The 19,253-nt window shown below is 36.4% G+C and overlaps 1 protein-coding gene across 1 annotated transcript; it reads right to left on the bottom strand.

Moving 5' to 3' along the window:
- Nucleotides 1-9,553: 9,553 nt before the first annotated feature.
- On the bottom strand, nucleotides 9,554-15,230 carry LOC145765120 (uncharacterized). Its single transcript, XM_082576873.1, has 3 exons — nucleotides 15,015-15,230; nucleotides 13,544-13,688; nucleotides 9,554-12,168 (listed from the first exon to the last, which is right to left on the bottom strand). The coding sequence occupies exons 1-3, from the start codon at nucleotides 15,217-15,219 to the stop codon at nucleotides 12,000-12,002; spliced, it is 519 nt and encodes a 172-aa protein (XP_082432999.1). The 5' UTR covers nucleotides 15,220-15,230; the 3' UTR covers nucleotides 9,554-11,999.
- Between the last annotated feature and the right edge of the window lie 4,023 nt (nucleotides 15,231-19,253).

Below are 19,253 nucleotides of genomic sequence, written 5' to 3' on the forward strand. Positions count from 1 at the left end.
ATAGTATTTCCTCTATCAAATTTAACAAAATACTGCAGCATAAACTCACTGGCTTTGTCGACTTGGAATAATCATACCAAGTGATACCAAGAAGTCAAAACTCCATAATATAGTATAAGCAATTAGACACCGACCTTAGGCAACAACAATTTTACCCTTTTTTTCCAAAACCAAAACAACACTACCAGACTAAAACTAGATAGATCACTCGACGGCTAGGCCTCCCGGCTCCGGCAGATATTAAACACGGCCCTGGAAACATATTTTGATGAGTTTATCTAAGAATTTTAAACTATCTAGAAAGAACTTGAAGAGACGAATACGATGACATATTTCGTTCAGACTATGCATGCTTTGATACTTTCGAACTTGACACCATCCATTGAACATCATCTTAATCTTCGCCGCAGAAAAATGATGAATTATGCAATTCAGATTTATTGTATGATTGACGGAGGTAGAATTCATCCTCAAACCAACAAAGCGTCTACTGATGCCTGTTTCGCACACGATAGTTAAAGAGGTTTTGCACTTTACGGATGGGATACATGCCGGATCTGTTGATATAATTCTTACGCTTTTTGACTACTTGTCTCGTTGTACTGTATGTTTATCAAAAACGAATTTTGTGAATATTAAAACTGTGATCGGATATTGCGTATATGCAAACGATTTAACGTTAATTCTTTTTAGATAAGCTTGCTCAGCGAATGCTCTATACAAATGATTGACATGGTCTTTTGCAAGCTATAAAAAGTGTTCAGTACTTTAAAAAAGACATTTTAATTTACTGAAATCGCGATCATCTTGAAGAAATAAATTTATTGTATACTTGTCAATAGATTTGCTACGTATGTACAGCAGAAGTTAAATTTACATATTCACATATTCATTAATTTATGTACATTAATAATCTTTTTCTTGGCCAACATTCATATTAATTGATTGAGAAATCACTGCGCACTATTGCTTTGTTTCCGGGTGTGCTCGAGGTCGGAATTTACTAGAAAAACGTTGATTAGTTGAGCATGCTAGAAAATGTAATTAGTGATTTGGTCATGCAACGTCACATGGTGCATCAAAAAAAAAAAAAAAACATCAAACGTACTTGTATAACCAAGCAAAAATTGCCGTTTGAAAGGAACATTGTTAATTCGATATGGTTTTTAGATGCGTAAAACTAACCATAAAACACAGACAATCCCTCCCCAATTCGGAAATAACCAAGTGCAGGCCAAACCTTATGATTTTAAGTATACAATATATAATACAATAAAAGATGTACTGCTACTACAGGTAGAAATTTATGTGCAATGCATTTTAAGAGTATTGTGAAAGCAATAATAGAGGCACACGAGCTTAATTTTCTTGTAGGTGGTCAGTTCATCATTAGTTTTGACCACAAGAAATCACAAGCAAATACAAGTAAAAGCAAAGACACAGAACGGAAAAAAAGATTTTTCTTGATCTTGTAAACGTTACAATCGACACAACACACATTGCAGTCAATCCTTTCTGCAAGTGTTTCGTTTTGTTGCAAAAGCATTTTACATCACGCTTTTTATTCACGATCACATGATAAATTTGCACATTTAGACTGCCATGTATCATCTTCCATTTCTCATGATTATGCCTTTGTCCATATTTGAAACCTAATTCAAGTAACTCATTCTCAATGCAAGAGAAGTTTAGAAGAGATCATCGTCGAAGCTGTAACCAGAATAAGGAATCGTTTGCTCATGTTCACTGTTCCTTCTCCTGAAGGAGTATAAGTAGTTTTTTCATATTCCACTCCGATTGAGCTGATTGACTCCCCATTGCAGTTGTCTGTGTTGCAGCACGCTCGTTGACAATTTCTGAACAAAAAAACATTTTAGACATTGAAATTTTTTGGTACATAGTGAAATATCAAAGCAAGGTTGTTTGGAAAAAGCTGCATTGTTTGTTTGGAAACATATTTTAAACTTTGCAGATTGAATTTGGTCTAATGTGTATACTAGGACTTTAGAGCTTTTCATATTCTCTTTTAAGTGTTTTATCCCTTGTCATGTTTTGCATTAATAAAATTTAAAATTGACCACTTGTTCATAATAAAGGAAAGTATAGTAAACATTGATAGGCCTACAGTATGGCATATTTTTATCTTGTGTATTCACAAGTTGTATTTGTCTTGATTTAATATTTATACTGCAAAATTAGGATACAGGACTTACAAACAAAAGTGCTCAATGCGTCACAACAGAGTCAACAATAGAAAAAAAAAACATAGAAAAAAAGTTACAGTATGCACTATGCTGACTTTTGTGCAAGCTAAAGAGAATAACATTGCTAGTCTCGAGGAAATCTGGGTAACGCCTTACTTTTCGCTTTTACTGCTATGATTATGTGCAGTATTTATAAACATTATAGAGATTACAATTTGGGTAAAGAGGTAACTTTTTCCAACCATAAACAGACACAGCTGAGCAACACGACAACATTTAACATTATAACAAACAAAACATAAAATAAAGCGAAAGTTTTCGGCTACTCATATAGCCCTATTTAAGCCTAACAGAAATATTGCATTTGTAAGAAGTACTTGAAAAACATACACTATAAAAAACATGGTTTAGATCAGACTATATTTTATATGATTATAGATATTAAATTCGATTTTGACTGAATTTAAATTACTGTAGAAGCTGTGTTTGCTTACTCAGGTGACATCGTAGCCGAAGTCAGATCCAACGGGGTGTTAATGACGCCTTGTTGCACAATTTCTCGAAGCAAATCGGACGCTACTTCTCCACAGTTTTGCATGCAGATTGTCTCATTGGTACAAATCCTTGCGGTCAAATCCACTGCAAAGTCAATTGTTTGTGTTAAAGTTTATCAAATAGTTGTGAAGACCTTGAAAATTGTAGATTCTTTTTCAACAAACAGCACCAATGCAAAAGAGATGTCAATGTAAGACAAACATATAAACATGCAGAGAATCGAATCACTCTTATAGTCTAAAGGCCTATTCATCTAACTTCCATTAAAGTATAAGCATATGTTTATTTATATTTGTATTGACTTATAACAAGAAAAGTCAAGCTCTGACGATTCTGCTTAAACCCAGCCACTTGACAAACAAAAGTGAAGCCACCGAGTTTTTCATTTTGTTCAGTACTTGTAAATTTCCGAGATTATTTCTAAGTTTCTACAATCTCAAGCCAATGTGTGTATAAATTACATATCCCTTGTTTTTTTCCTTCACGTATCCCTTGTTTTTTTTTCTTCACATATCTCTTGTTTTTAAAACGAAAAAAAAAAACTCCCTAAATAGTGTGTTATTTACAATCAGATATAGCTAAGAATAATAAAATGTATCTGAAGACTCTTAACCTCTGATCTGGCTTCTCGGTGTTTAGAGAATTGCAGGACATATATTATTTGTAGGATCCAGGTAAAAGGATTCAACCAAACATATAAAATCAGTAAAAAAGCAACCAGGTTTGGTAATTAAAAAGGTATAGACTATTTTTGGTGTTCTCTAATTTGAGCCGCATTTTTTGCCCGTCCATGTAAGAGCTACTTTTAATAAGTTAATAGCTTCTTATCTGCTAATAAATTTCATACAAACATTACCCTAAAAGTGTTTCCAGAAAGCACTATAATCCATTATTTGAGTGTAATTTTGCAAAAAATTTCCGGGAGAGCATGTCGCCGAACCCCCTAGAATAGGCGTGCCTTTGGCACGCTCTTACCCCCTTTACCTCTTTACCTATAACAACTACAAAGGTGTAGATATAAGTAACACTACGTTCTACTTCTCAACTCAGAACTAGCCTCCTTTGCTGAAACAGAAAGTTAAACTTCATGCACTCATTTTATGTAGCCTACTGTGGTGAGCGCGCGTTAAGAAATTGGCATGTGATAAGATGTAGATCACACGTGTCGTTTCCTTGTTCAGGGGAAGTAGTCTACTTGACTTTTAAATATGTACAGTAAATCACGAAGAACGTTTGTGAGATGTCATATACTGGTTAAAATTAGCATTATTTTCAGTACCAGTACTTCGAAGTAGGCTACTTACCTTCTATGGAGTCAACTTGATATCTGCCTTCAAGTCGCAAACATCTCGACGAGGAATCCTTTGAACAATCAATCTCCGACGAAAATGAAAACGTTTCAAACATCTGTGACGGTGTGCTGACATTCAAAGCATTGTGACAAGTTAGACTGCTCACTTGAGCATACGCAAAGAATAGAATAAGTGATTTGACAAGAAGAGCGGCCATTGTAGGCTATACTTTTTGCAAGTTTCAAATACTTAGTATACCAATATCTTTACTTTTTATCCAATTTTGTAGACTTTTTACTTTAACTCAATATTCTTTACGCTGAAATAAAAAATAAAATATACCAACAATGCACTAAATTTCCCACATCGTCTGAAGTCGAATTTTTTTTTTGACTTTTTAGCTTATAGCAGTACATTTCTGCAGTGACATGACCAATGACCATAGGCTACTAGCAAAATATTGTACTGTAGTTTTTCCTTACCACGAAAATAAGTTACACTTTCTAAGTGTGATGTAGCCTATTCAAGTTCTGAATCTTATTAGCTTTAAACCGAAATTTTATCATTTACTTGAATTGTTTACTCCAAATCGATAAATGAACGATAAATCAAAAATTCAACTTTCAATACAATTCCACTACCGTAGTCTACCGTTTACTTAAGTCTATAACAGATCTCCTATCATTGCTTGATTAGCCTACTATAATATCCATAGAAAAATACTTTGTTTAATAAGTCTGCTCATTGTCATCTCCAAGTGCAATTCAATCGTTAGTTTGATAAAGCTGGAAGAAGGGAATGGAAGCAAAAAGCCTAAGAGTGAACATGAGATAGACCAAAGTAACGATTTATGGTCAACATGAACTCCTTGAAAAGATCAGGAAAGCATCGTTTCCCAGTGTGTCTAAGTGGTAACGAAAAAAAATATCTTCAGCACCAATTGCTCTCGCTGGGTCCACAAGAATTGAGATGAAGTTAAAGGTACACTCAGACCGGATCCATTATACTTTTGCCAACGCTGTAAGTGCACAGCAAGACCAATGGTAGGCCAGTAAACAAGGTTAGGGTGAAAGGTGGCACACTTGACGTGGCAATTAACTTTTTGTTTCTTGGAGATGCCATGTCGTCTGTAGGGGATCTGAGTTTGGGGCCATAACCCGGCGCAAGTCAGCCTGGAAAATGTTCAGAAAACACATCTCTATTTTTACAAGCAAGCAACTTCTTTCTGCAATCAGAGGTCATGTTTTTTCCAGCTGTGTGAGGAGTGTCATTTTACAGTAGGCCTAGGCTATTTCTAGACCCAAAGGTGAGAAACATTAGCAAGCATCTTCAAGCGTGTACAACGTATTGACAGAGCGATGATAAGATGCCTTGGTTAGTCAAACCTGAAGACAAAATCCAGTTATACTCTTTTATTCGGCTTGAAATGAGAGACATTGGTGAAGTCCTCTAATTGGACAGACTGATATGTCTTTTGAGCGCTTGAACGCACCACCGGCTGGAATTCGCGAGTCAGGTGCGTCAACATTGCAGCACAATGGAATCAAAATAAATTAAAACTTTCTTGGGAAGAATCCGCAAAGCGTGACCTTGTAGCCCTAAACATGGGTTTTGCCAACACGATAGACCCGAGATGTGGAGAGGATGACTTCACCCTTGACAGACAAACAGGCAACATCTTCAACATGAGAATTAATTCATGGCCTGTATAATCAAAATTGGTTGATGGATGATATTGTGGAGTTGGACAAAAAAATACGTTGAAGTTGGTCTAAACTACTTGCCTCTATCCCTTTTTTATGCTCCGGCTCTAATTACCCAGGCATACTTTACTGCACAGGTAAAATATAAAAAAACGTAAAATATGACCAAAATTGTTCTGGTCTAAATGAGACTCTGGGTACATCAGTTGTTTTCCGATCTCAGATCTATTGCCTTGGAAATTAATATTCTTTCAAAGTGCCCCGTTCACAAATGTTCAATTGATTTAATAGCAGTGAAAAGGTGATTGTAAAACCAGGCAATGTATATCAACGTCTTTTTTTCAGTCTAAACTCGCAGCTGACTATAGCAAATAGCCTACAGACCGTTACAGAGGTCAAGTATCATCTCAGCAATCGCTTCAAACAAAACTATTGTGCAGTTGTATGGTCAATAGCTTCTTTTCATGACTTTCTGTTTAATCCAAGTCTTTTCAATTAACTTATGCCTGTTGGTTATTAGTTTAAGGATGGCTGCTCCCTAGTAGCTTTTCAGTAAAGTCGGGGAAACATTGCAGTACGGGGTAGCAAAAGTAACCTCGTTTCCAAAAACTCAAATGAAAAACATTAACATGGCACATTTCAAGAGTTATTATAAAAAGAATAGTATAAAAAAACTGTCTATCCTTATCCTTTACTTTGCATAGCATTCGCAAGTTATCCTATGTATGAATGACCTAATTAAACGATTGTTTTCTGATAATGTAGTTTAAAATGTGGAGACTGATTTCTCCAATAAGATCACATTATCAAAACATATTAAACAAAATCTGTGTATTTTCTTTATCAAGACCATGCCTAAGCAATAGCAGTTTGACTTGCAACTTCAAAGTAAAAATAATTCTATTTTTATATGTCCATGCAATTTGCAATGAAGAGTGCCATAATAAAGATCGACAAGTGAACTCGTTATTTTGACACCAAATAATCTGTCATCACAAATATAGCGCAGCAATTCACGTTGCAATTAAGATGTAAAGTAGAGGCAATAGAGTCAGCTTATCCTGTTATTTTTTACGTAATGTAATGTTTTATACACGTATTCAATCTCAAATGAATGACTTTTTCTGCCCTATGTTTACTTGCAGTCAATGGCAACCGTCTGGTAGCAATAGCTCGTTCTATCACGTTAATACCAGTTTTGTTTCATGAGTTGTCTCATCATAAAGAACAAAGTAAACTTATAACCCAAGTTAAGTCGAAAGTAATTTACATCCTTCGAATGCCGTCTTAGGTGACCGACATAAATATGTAAAAATTTGCAAACGAATTCAATGTTTGGTGGGGTAAAATCTATGATAACTGGCATACGTATACAGTATATTATGACCAGTTGTTACATCTCATAGAGCGAGAATATCATCTTTTACCCATCAATCCCTTTTCGTGGCTATAATCTATTTCTCGAATGTAGCTTTCACCAGCGGCCAAAAACAGAAGTTTTTAAATTCTGCATCACAAAAATCTCTGTCCATATAAGCAAACAACTGTTTGGATTATTTCAAAGTCACAATTTAATACAAAAAGTACAGTTATTAGATATTTTTTACAATTGACGGGACGCATGCTGTACTTTTGCAGTTTGTTTTGCAGTCTTGGAAATCTACTCATGCCTCATTATTTAAAAAAGTTGGCAGCCCATTTTGAAACAATCTGAAAGGCAATTAAATAAAACAAGCCTAATTTGAAACACAGTGACTGAACTACCCTGAGTGGCAAACATGCACAGTGCATAATGTGCGAATTGTACAGACTTAATTTTGAAGCTGAAAAATCGTATTTTTATATTCTGTTACGTTAATGCACTGTACCGTATTTTGCTGGATAAAAAAAATCGAAACAGAAGACGACTTAATTGGAGAAAAATGTCAGAAAAATTTTTAGGTTTACAAAGCAAAATAATAATGACATAGGGTGAGACACCCATTCATGGAACTAAACGCGTTTTTTTATGTTTAAAATGATTTTCAATTTGTTGAAATAAAGTATGGTACGAAAGTAAGTTAAGCCATGTATATTCCAACATGATTCACCATCCATTATTGCAAAGGAAGGTTATCATTTGATGGTAAAAATTGCATTAAAACAGTTTAACAGTAAAAAAGGTTATTAAAGATAGTCCTACTAATGTTTATAAACTAATTTTAGAGATTGCAGGATTTTTTTTCAATAAAAAATTACAGCTTGTATAGAACATCTGGCACATGCCTGGTTCCACTTTGTAAGAATCCTGAACTTTGGTTTGCAATTACGATCACTAGTATTTTTTCATGTTGCTGTTACTCTACAAGTCTTTAACTTACTGAAAATGGTCAATCAAGCTGGTAAGGCATTATTTCTCCATTTGCCGAGAAATTGATGGCTAAAACTATTTGATTTTGACAAGCTGATGATAAATAAACAAGTGTGATTAAAAAACAATTCTCAGTTTTGCAATGTAGGAAATCGTCTACAGTCAGCTGCACTGTACATTTATTTTTCCATTCATAAGCATAGTATTCTTTCGACACTTTTGTAAAGTTCTAGTCCAACATACCCACTCTGAACCGGTTAAAACATTCAACTCTTTATCGCAGTAGGCTAAAGAGTTTATTGCATGGAGTTTAGGATCAGAAATAGGCGGTTAAAGTCTTTGAGATCAAAAAATTCAAACAAATTGAAAAAGCAATAAAATTTAATTATTCGCTTATAAATTTAAGTGATATGTTAACTGGCGTTACTGTCAATCAAAGTAAAAAGAAGTTTTTCCTGTCTATCACCATCAAGACTGACCACTCGTCTGTAAAGTAAAGTGAACATTAATATTGCCTTAATGAAAATTAAAAATAAACTTTTTGTCTGTTCCCTTTCCACTCGTACACAAAAATTATTTTTAGTTTATTAAGGTTGTTGTGACAGACTTTCAATATAGGCTAACAGTATAAAAACTCTTCGGTTATAGCATTACAACCCTTTAAAAAAGATTTCCATCGTACGTTCAGCTGCTTGTCATAAAACTAGCAGAAAAGTAATTTTATGCTTACAGGTTTGCTATTGATTGCCCTTATGGTTAAGATGGGATTGTTGCCTGCATGCCGAGCGCTATATCAAAAATCAACAGCCTAGCTATAAGACTACGCTATCACGCTTAAAATGTCTACCATCGTCAAATATGGTAATTTAGTCATTACATGTATTGGCTGGAACTTGCCTACATCCTTCAAATTGATTGATTGGAAAAAGACACTAAGATACGTATTTCATGGAAGGTGAACCTAGCAAATTTCAGCTGACCAAAAAATGAATTGGTTGATGACACGAAAGCAATTAAATTAGTTGGCTGCGGTATCTTCAACATCTTCAGGTAAATTAGTCAAGTTGTATCCAAATTGAAAAAAAAAATGTTTCGCAATTTTTTGAATTTTAAGAGGTAAAACAAATTAGATCTACATTTTCTAAAGCGCTCGTAGAGTTAGAATTAAAAACATTTCTGTCTATAACCGTGTCACTTCTAAACAAAACTAAGGAGTGTCTTTTAACGGGAAAACTCTGGGGTATACCTCAGTATAACACAAAAATGATCTCTCTCCATTTATTGCGAAAGTTTCCTGACCTAGCTAAACCCTTAGCTTTCTTCGCTAAAAGTTCTACATCCCTCGCAAAATTGTAGATCAACTTTGTTAGCAATTTTGTATCGTATCATTCTTATTCTTGTTAAAAATATAGCCTATCAACAAAACCAATCCATTAGAAGGCTTTAAAGAAGAATTTTCTACAATTTAATTTTTCACTCTGTCTGCTATACAAGTTGTCAAAAAGTACAACAAAGGAATTCAGTAATAAGTAACATACACTAATATACATTTCACAAGAAAAAAATAGTTCAAAATTGTCAAATTCAATATCTATAAAACTATCTGTCAAGGCATAAAAGCAATGTTTGTTTCCGGCAGGACCCGTATATAATGTCGGGTGATTAAAAATATCTTCAGGTACAAAGATTTATCTACAGTAAGCCACATTGAAACAAAAAACACTTTTCTCATGACACAAATTTTTAATTCAACATAATGAAATCAAGAAAATGAAATATCTTCTGACAGGTGTAAAACCCACAACAATGCTTGATATGAACGACTCGGTTACATGTCTTGTAATGCAAAGGAATTTATTTTCACACGAGTCAGTTCAATAGCTAAAAGTTGATTTCGATCGATTTGAATAAGCTTAACTAAAGATGATCTATAGCTGATCGAAATCGATTTTTAGTTATTTATGATTGAACTGACTCGTGTGAAAATAAATTCCTTTGAATAACATAATGAAATACATTTATTGACTCAAAACAAGTTTAATCGGACGAACAAGGCACTTAAACACTTAACATCCAGGAAGAAAAGTTTAACTGGAACACTTAAGATTGTAAACAATTAAACATAAACAAGTAAAACAAAGTAACCTTAGCGGGTGTAACATAATTATAATAATCATGTTTAATTCTATGCCTATTGCTACAACAACACAGTACACAGCGATTACAATGCAACACAACAAGCAACAGCAAGCAAAGAGAGACGTGTAGTCATCGAGTCAGCTACTCCCATTGTTTTGGCAAGTCATTAAGTGTTGCAGAACACATTGAGCGTGCTCTGGAGCGGTGTCGAACCGACGTCCTTATGAAAGTCTCGCATACGTTCTCACCACTCACCAACAATGATATGTATATTTTGTTAAGGTTATTGAAAAGTGTTTGATTTAGGTGTCAGTGTTAGAGAATACGGGTTTGGAATGGTTGTATGTTATCACATATGAAAACCAACTATTGGACGTTTAAATTGATAAGCATAAAATTGATACCAACTAAGCAAGCATTTTTCAAGCTATACAAGAACACTGCAGGTTATTTTCATTGCTGCGTGTGGAGCAACTTCTTTGCGTTATAGTGTTGCAATATGTTTCAATAATCCAATCGTTTTTTTTTCAGTTTTTTTTTTTTAAACGTCATCTTAGTTTTTTTTTGCGTTTGTTTGCACCCACTGCCGTTCCAAAGTAGGGTAACTTATCAACGTAAAGTTGTGGCGAGAGCAGACAGGGTGTTCAGTTGAGTGCTTTGAGCTCCTAAGAAGCCGACGATTTGATGTGGAGGATACTAGTCTCTGAACAGCATAACTGCTAAAAGAGTGACCATGACCACAAGAATATGAATCCATAACAAAGACAAACAAAAACATCGTCAGATTAAAGCTGGTGGTTCAAAGTGATTGCAGAATGACAGTGCGAGCGACAGCGGATGAAAGCTCAGTTGGTTAGAGCGTGACTTCGTGAACGAAAAAGCTTCAAGATCAAGCGGCGCTTGTTCGACTCTCGGGAAATGCGCTTAAGCAACGCACGTTAAGGGCTGCTCTCCATTTAGCGGCATATAATGGATGCAATGATTCCTCGACAACAACGCTTCAACAATCGGATACTTCACTTTGTCAATCTCGGTGACCTGGCTTGCGTCACTGGTTCAAAGCTTCGATGGTTATGCGAAACTGCCAAGTTTAAGCTCTCAAAGAAGCTTTCCCAGTGCGAGGATAAATATTCAACCTGTACAGAAAAAAAAGTCGCGTCCTACTAGACCAGGAGAATACAGAGGTTGATTGAGAGCTCTGCTTTGATGACATCTTCGGTTTCATTTTAGCAGGAACCTTCCGCTTCCTTTTTGCGTAGCCTATTACAGAAAATTCCTAGTTCATTCCCTGTTCAGAATGAAATGGAGCCAACTGAGTTAACATCTTGAGAAAAAGAGCAAAGCTTCAATATCGAGAAAACTAAAGAGCTCAAGAGGTAAGTAGTTTTCCAAATGCTTCCGAGCATGGCATTATCGAAGCAAAACCTTAAATACTCGCATAACTTAAGAGAGTTGACGCAATGATGAACTTAAGAGAGTTGGGCAAGCTTCAGTTTTTGTTACAAAGTGGCTGTGAGCCAAATTATATGTCCCGACAAAAGTCCCAATTTTTTGTCATACCTTATACTACACAAAAATTTTTTAGGGCAAAACATTTGCTACTGCTTGTGTTACTTTTCAATGTATTTACATTTTCTTAAGCGGGACTGTATGGAAGATACATCTGGTGTTTATTTATTTATTTATACATTAAGTTTATTATACAAAAGGCATTTTTTATCAAAGCTACATCTTTTTTAAAGTTAGTAGTTAGAGATCAAAACTGTAGTAAAAAGCACAACAAGAAAGTGATGACTGTCTGAGCAATAGTGAAAAATCTGCAGAAGTGTATATTGTGAGAAGTTGCCTTCCCTGCAACGGCTCGAAGTTGATCAATCGATTGTCGACTGCAATCATTGGTGTCGCAACATTCAAAATCACAAGACCTGAATGTGGAAAACAAAAAGCACAGCAATTAATAAGCCTGTTAGAACCCTAAAAAGCCAGCCAATTAGTCCTTAAAAACTATTTGCTTTGTGACTAGGTACAAACATGAAATGTTGTAAGTTTAATAGTAGGCTATACGGTAATTAACTTTAAAGTCCGAGAAGACGTTGTCAATTGCATTGATGTCTATCGCTAATGCTACTTACAGTAGATAGGCAATGCTACAATGCTTACAATTTCATCATTTAAATTGTCTAGCACCAGAGGTGACCAGAAATGGATGAAACACAATTTCAACTTAATCTAATTCTGAAGCAGACGGTGCTAAGATAGTTTATCGAACATCTATTGTCGACAGTACCAGGTCGTTAATTGAAGAAGATTTTTGTTTGAATTCTTCAAAGAAAACTATAACATGAAACTTTTCCTCCACTCACAATAGTAGCTGGTTTTTCTTTGATAGAAATTAGTTTAGGTAAATTTTTGGAAAAAAACATTTCAATAAACTGTCTGTTTATTAACAAACCAATCCTATTAAAATGTAGAAAAAATTAAAAAATTTTACATTCATGCCTAAACATTTCTCCACCCAAGCCTAAAATAATTTAAACTCCTTGAAGTGTTCAAAACCAATGCATCTCGACACCTGGCACTTTCCCTGGGGTTTTAATTTACAAAAGTTATTGTACGAGATAATAACATCATACAGTACGGTAACGACTAGAACATCACACGCCCAGGGCGAAAGAGAAAATTGAATTGAGTCCTGTCTTTGTCATGAGTTACCATGAGGGGTGGGGGGAACAGGTTATACCTGGGACTGGTATATAAGTCCCCCCCCCCCACCCTCCTTGGTAACTCATAACAAAGACAGGACTCAATTCAATTTTCTCTTTCGCCCTGGGCGTGTGATGTTCTAGTCTTTTCCATACAGTACAGGAGCAAGAATTAATAAGATCAACTATAAGGTCAAGAAGTTACAACTTGAAAAGATATTCTGATAGTAGGCAATAGCTAAGGTCGTCAGATCTGTTAAAGATTTTGCACAATTTGGCGGACCACAGGATGTGAATAAATTCGAAGTAAATTTAACAAACCTCTGTGATAAAATTCGTGCAGTCATTAAGTGAGCTCGACATTCATGACAGCAGCACAACAAAGCATCTTTCAATTTATTTCACTTTTTTATCTTTAACCAGTTTTAGAAACAAACACTCATGTTTCACAGGGTCGGTATAAACTTATTGTTATCAAGATTATCTAAAGACAAACAACAGATTACTGCTATGGACTGTCACCTTGTGGTAGGTGTACAAAATAGACTGAATATGAAATCGTTATCAAACCTTTTAGACAGCGTGTTTGTATATTTACCTAATAGAAATTGATACTGCAGAAAGATCTATTCCTCCCACACTGAGTCCATTGGTTTGAATGTCACTGATGAGGCGATTTGCAAGGTTTGTGCATGTTTCCAGACACATTGTGTCGTTCACACAAAATCCCCCAATGAGGTCCACTATAGCATCAAAACAATACAAGAGAGGTTAAACGGAAATGTATTGAAACAACACATCATCGTCAGAAGGACATAGCCTACAATGCGTCTTGTCTGTAGAAAAATCAGAAACCAACAATGGTAGCCTACTGTTGAAAAATAAGGCAAGCGAACATGATGTAGCCTACTAACAATAATACAAAACATTAGAAATGCTTTCGGCAAATGCGAAAAATGTATAGCAATGACGTCATCTTTCCACTAGAACGTTTGGAGCCTTGCTGAATTATAAACATTAGCTTGTTTTGTTAAGTATGAAAGAACACGTAACAGTTTAAACTTTGTGTAAGAATGAGTATAACAACTTTCAATTGCGAAGTAATTATTGAAGTAAAAGTTATGACCTTGACAAGTCGGTAAAAAGATAGGCTATTAGAAATAACATTTACCTATTGTTGTTTTGTTTTAGTTGATTCTGTTGTCGCTATTTGCGTAAAATCAAAACGTTTACTGTGTACTGTTCACTTTAAATTAATAGTCTATTCAAAATTTTAAACTGTAGGCCAAAGTGACTCAACTAATCTTAACAAAGATCCAATTTGACAAAATGAATATTTTTTGCGGTTTGTTGAATAAGTTATTTCACAAGCAACCACGAAAGTTAAACTATCTGTACCAAACTACTTTTTTAGGTGAAATCTAACTCGAATTGGATTTCTGAGAAAGTGTTGGGAGTCTAGGAGTCGAAGCCCCCCAGCGACTAAGATAATCACAGTAAAAATTACTTCCTCCTAGTAGAAATCTGTTTAAAGAAGCCCTGAAACGTGGCAATGAGGTTATTCTTCCAAACGCTCAAGGTCCACCATCACCCAGAATGAGCAGATTCGGACCGCGGTCCGCCAGTTGAGTAGCCCTGAGTAGGCTACAATTTAATAATCATTTGCTATCTCCGCTTGCAGCAGTGTGCGCATCAACAGGGGTTACTTTACAGGGTTCCATGTGATTTTATGAGCCGTACTGCTTCCATGCTGGCTCAAGACAGATTGGAAGAGGATGATAAGTCACCAGATTATTACCCGATTGATCTTCACTGCGTTGTGCAAGAAAGAACACAATCGGTACCCTTTTTAATGTCTTTGGTATGACCCGACCTGGAATTGAACCCAGGGCTACCAGCACCAGAGCCGAAGGCGATAACCACTCAGCCACGGGTGCTGGTTACAATTTACTTGAAACTAAATAATTCAGCATTTTATCTTTTCAGAACAAAAGGTGAAGACTCTTATGTGAGTGGTGTTTAAAAACAATTGTGTATAAATTCATAAAGCTAAATACTAATTTACGAACCTGCAATGCCTAATATCGAGAAAGAACCTTCACCTCTTAAGCATTTTTGTGGGGGTCCAGTAGTAGGACATGCCAAACTACGAAACCAAGTATCATAGCCAACAGGAAATGAACTTGTTGCAGTAGCGCCAACATCACACGTCAGACTTTGTGCATGCCCTAAAGTTAAAAAGGCGGCAAGAACGAATAGACTTGATAGAAACATTACGATTCTAATTGATTTCACCTGTAATTATTTAGTAATGCAAGAATCAACTATTTTTGCGGTCGTCTGCAAATTTCCCTATGTGCGTTTGTTAGTCGTTTTCGAATAAACTCGCAAATAACTCGATTATTGCATATTTGAAGTACAAAAGTAGGCTACATAATGATTGTAAGCAAATGATATGAGCCAGGTTCGGAAACTTGTGTAATTTATTGCTCAAGTTTTCACCACCATAAAAGCGGCAAAGCGACTTCTTCAGTTTCTTATTCAAACAGAATTTATTGATTCCAAAAGTAGTCATTTGTATTTTTTTCTACGTGGTATTTCTTGAAACATTTTTCTGGATGTAGCCATGGCCACCTAAAGATACGGCCTGATTTGTCACATTTTGCAGAAATTTCCAGGTTTTTCTAACTTTGGGCGAACGTTTAAATAAATTTTTCTAAAAATTAGATTTTTACACTTTCTTTATTCTTTTCCCCAGATGACACAATAGGTTTTAACATTCTCACATGTTGAAAAACAAAGAAAAATCGATTTCGAAGATTTTAGTCAGACTGTTAATTTTCAATAACAGTCTGATTTTGCTTGTTTCAACTTACTTTTTCTCATTTGCTACTGCTTCCCCAAGGCAACAAAAAAGTTTTATGTAATTAGGAAACCGCAAAAAGTAAAAACATCTCAAAAAATATCAGTCAAGCACTAGCAGTAGCTGTAATCAAAATCTGCAAAATGTGACAAATCAGGCCGCATCTCCAGGTGGCCATGATGTAGCCCATGTTGTCTCGAACATGTTTCGCAGTGGTAAACGATCTGAATTTGCTTCGTCTTTTTATCACTGCACACTGAACAATCCTTTGCTTTTTCATTGGAAATTTTTGAAGTAAAATGCCGCCCAGAAAGTCGTTCAGTTTCGTGCTCGTCACAATGCTTTCCGTGTCTTCATGAATTCTTGTTTCGGATACTTCCTACCAGCTGTGTAACAAGGTTTTTACGAAAATTCTTGTGTCTTGCAGCATTCAAACGTTGCTGCTCCTTGTTGATGATGTTGTACAACAAAAAGCTATTGACAATAAAAAGGTGAGTCCCATACTTGAATCCAAGCATCGTGGGATGAGAAGATAAGGTTCTCATTATACTAAGCCATCGGCACTAACGAGAGTAGGGTGGCCAGTTCCTTTCTCTCAGCCGCCTTTACTTCAGCAACTACGCCCACCCAATTTATTACACCCTGGGTAGAGGTGAGCGGTGTTTTTCAACAACCAGCTTAAGCCGAAAGTCGAACCAGGATTGCATTATTCAAAAGCAAGCGCCTTGTCCACTGCGCCATCCCACCGCTATTGACAACACCCACACCAAAAAAACATCACACACCACCACTTAGCTGATTTTCTTAAAAACGCATAACTTCCACAGTAGTGATCGGCTCTGTCCACTCCACCCATGTATTTTGTGTATTGTGATATTACCACCGGTTTGGCCTCTTCCTCCTCCTGTGAATGTGGTGCCGAGGAACAGACCGCAGACCACATCATCAATGACTGCTCCACCTTCAAGCCACCTAACAGAATGGAAGGTCTGCGTGTCATGGATGATGAAACCAAAGACTGGCTGCTCTCTAGTAGACTTCCGATGTAGTCCGGAAACATCGTGAATCTGGGGTGGTAAAAGGATAGACCCTCGGCCCCAGACGCTCACATGACGACGACGACCATCGGTTTTGAAATTATTGCTGAAATTTTATTGCCCAAGATTCGTTGCACATTTTCACATTTCGTATTATATACGGATTATAATAATGAAACGATTTTAGTTATGTCACCACGCGTTTGTTCTTCCATTGCAGAGCCATTTACGTTGCGATTTTTTCCTGAGTGTCACAACTTCATGCACTTTTGGTTTTCTATTCTTTTTGGCAAAATCAGTAGCTATACTCTTTCTGCTTGCCATGACGGTTTCAATGAGATGAAAAGACACTTTCCTCATACCAGCTCTTTACATTAAACGGGACTAGTGTAGAAGCGGTCAGTAAATATGTGGTAACCTGTTCCACTCGCTGAAGAAAAGAAGATAGCATGTTGCACAATTCCAACATAATTCTACTTATGAAAGGTAAGTCAGGCCTAACCAAACCATCTGTTGTGCGATTTGCCATAATAAGAAACAAATGCCACAATATAAACAGAAGCGCTGTCGTCGTCGTCGTCGTGTGAGCGTCTGGGGCCGAGGGTCTATCCTTTTACCATTCTAGATTCACGATGTTTCCGGACTACATCGGAAGTCTACTAGAGAGCAGCCAGTCTTTGGTTTCATCATCCATGACACGCAGACCTTCCATTCTGTTAGGTGGCTTGAAGATGGAGCAGTCATTGTTGATGTGGTCTGCGGTCTGTTCCAAGCGCTGTCATACATGGTGTAATGGTGTATACCCTGAGTACCCATTTTGTAGGCTTGCTGGGGTTGTAGCATATCCATAGGACACGCCCCTTGAATCCAATTGTGCTTTCATCCACAAAAATGTGTTCATCTGGCACAAAGTATTCACGGCATTTGAAGTTTATGCCGTTGACCAGATTTTGAACCTTGTCCCGGCGAAATTCTTGTCCAACTGGTTTCTGCAAGTGCATTGTGCAGCACACAATCAATTTTGAAAAATCGTTGACGGGAAAACACATCTACAAAACACGGCATTCTGTCTAAATTTTTTTTTTTTGAAAACTTTCATATCTATCATTCAAACCCATATTTATTACAACTCCTAGAAGTGCTTTCATGTCCTCTACTGGAGTGTATTTCCAAGATTTCTAAATAGAACGTTTGCTCAGTGGTGAGGCAGATTGAATATTTTCCTCTGCGTATCTGTTTTTTTTTTTCTGAACAGTTTTATTGATAGGCTAATGTCATCAGAAAAAAAAAGCAACCGATAAAAAATAATCTCGTCTTCATACTACCCACTGGTAGTAAGCGTGATGCCGGGATTGCTGCCATTGAACGGAAACTTTTGAAAGTTACTGTCAGTCGATGTAAAAGTTTCCAAACACCATGAGTATTGAGTAGTGCTGGAAGCACCGACATCAGCAACACTTGCAGCACCATCAGTTACATTACTAACGTCCATATCGTCTTCATCAGAACTTTGCCATTCGTCTGACCTTTCTTCTAAATCTTCTGTTGAATCAGCTTCAAACTCCATAATATCCATATCTCTCTCTTCACTGGAAGCTGTTTCATCAGTAGGCCTACTTGACGAAATTAAGTCCAATACATCATCCTCTGTCGAAATGTGTCTAGCCATATTCAGTAGCCTATATTTCAAGTTGTGCTAATGCTTCTGCAACCGTCTTCTGCCTGAACAAGTACCCACAATGTGGTTGTGAAAGCTTGCATTAGCCTATGGTATGTCACTGCCAACGAGGGCACAAGTCGTTTCCACTTTATGCAGTTTCGCAGCCTCACAATACCTTATTATCACGCAACGTGCAAATGCTTCACAGTTCCCTTTCTTTTAATACAACTCGGTTTTCTGACAACTAGATTTGCTTGGCTGACCAACCACAACTGCTTTTATGTTGCACTGCCATGTTTTGCGGTCGAGGCTGTTGACTGCAAAGAGTAGCACTACTACGTACAAAAGACGCATCTAATGGATGGAATAATTCCTCGGCAACAACACTTCATCAATGGGAAACTTCACTTTGTTAATCTCGGTGACCTGGCTTGCGTCACTGGTTCAAAGCCTCGATAAGCATGCGAAAATGCCAAGTTTAAGCTCTGAAAGCAGCTTTCTAGTCTAGTCGTTAAAGCGAAAAAAAGGACCGAACCTTGACTTAATTGGTGTAAAGCTGAAACTTTGCACATTGTTTCTGTTGATTATGTACATTGACCAAAAAAAAATCCCCGTGAAAATCATTTGGTGAAAAAATGTTATCCGCCTTTTATGAAAATTCGCCATTTTTTTCTCAAATTCCGGATAAAAAAAAGTGAATATTTTTCCGAAGTATCGTCATACTACGGCTTCTTTAAAATATGATGTT

This window comes from Aplidium turbinatum, chromosome 2 (assembly GCF_918807975.1).
Source record: "Aplidium turbinatum chromosome 2, kaAplTurb1.1, whole genome shotgun sequence".
Taxonomy (NCBI): domain Eukaryota; kingdom Metazoa; phylum Chordata; class Ascidiacea; order Aplousobranchia; family Polyclinidae; genus Aplidium; species Aplidium turbinatum.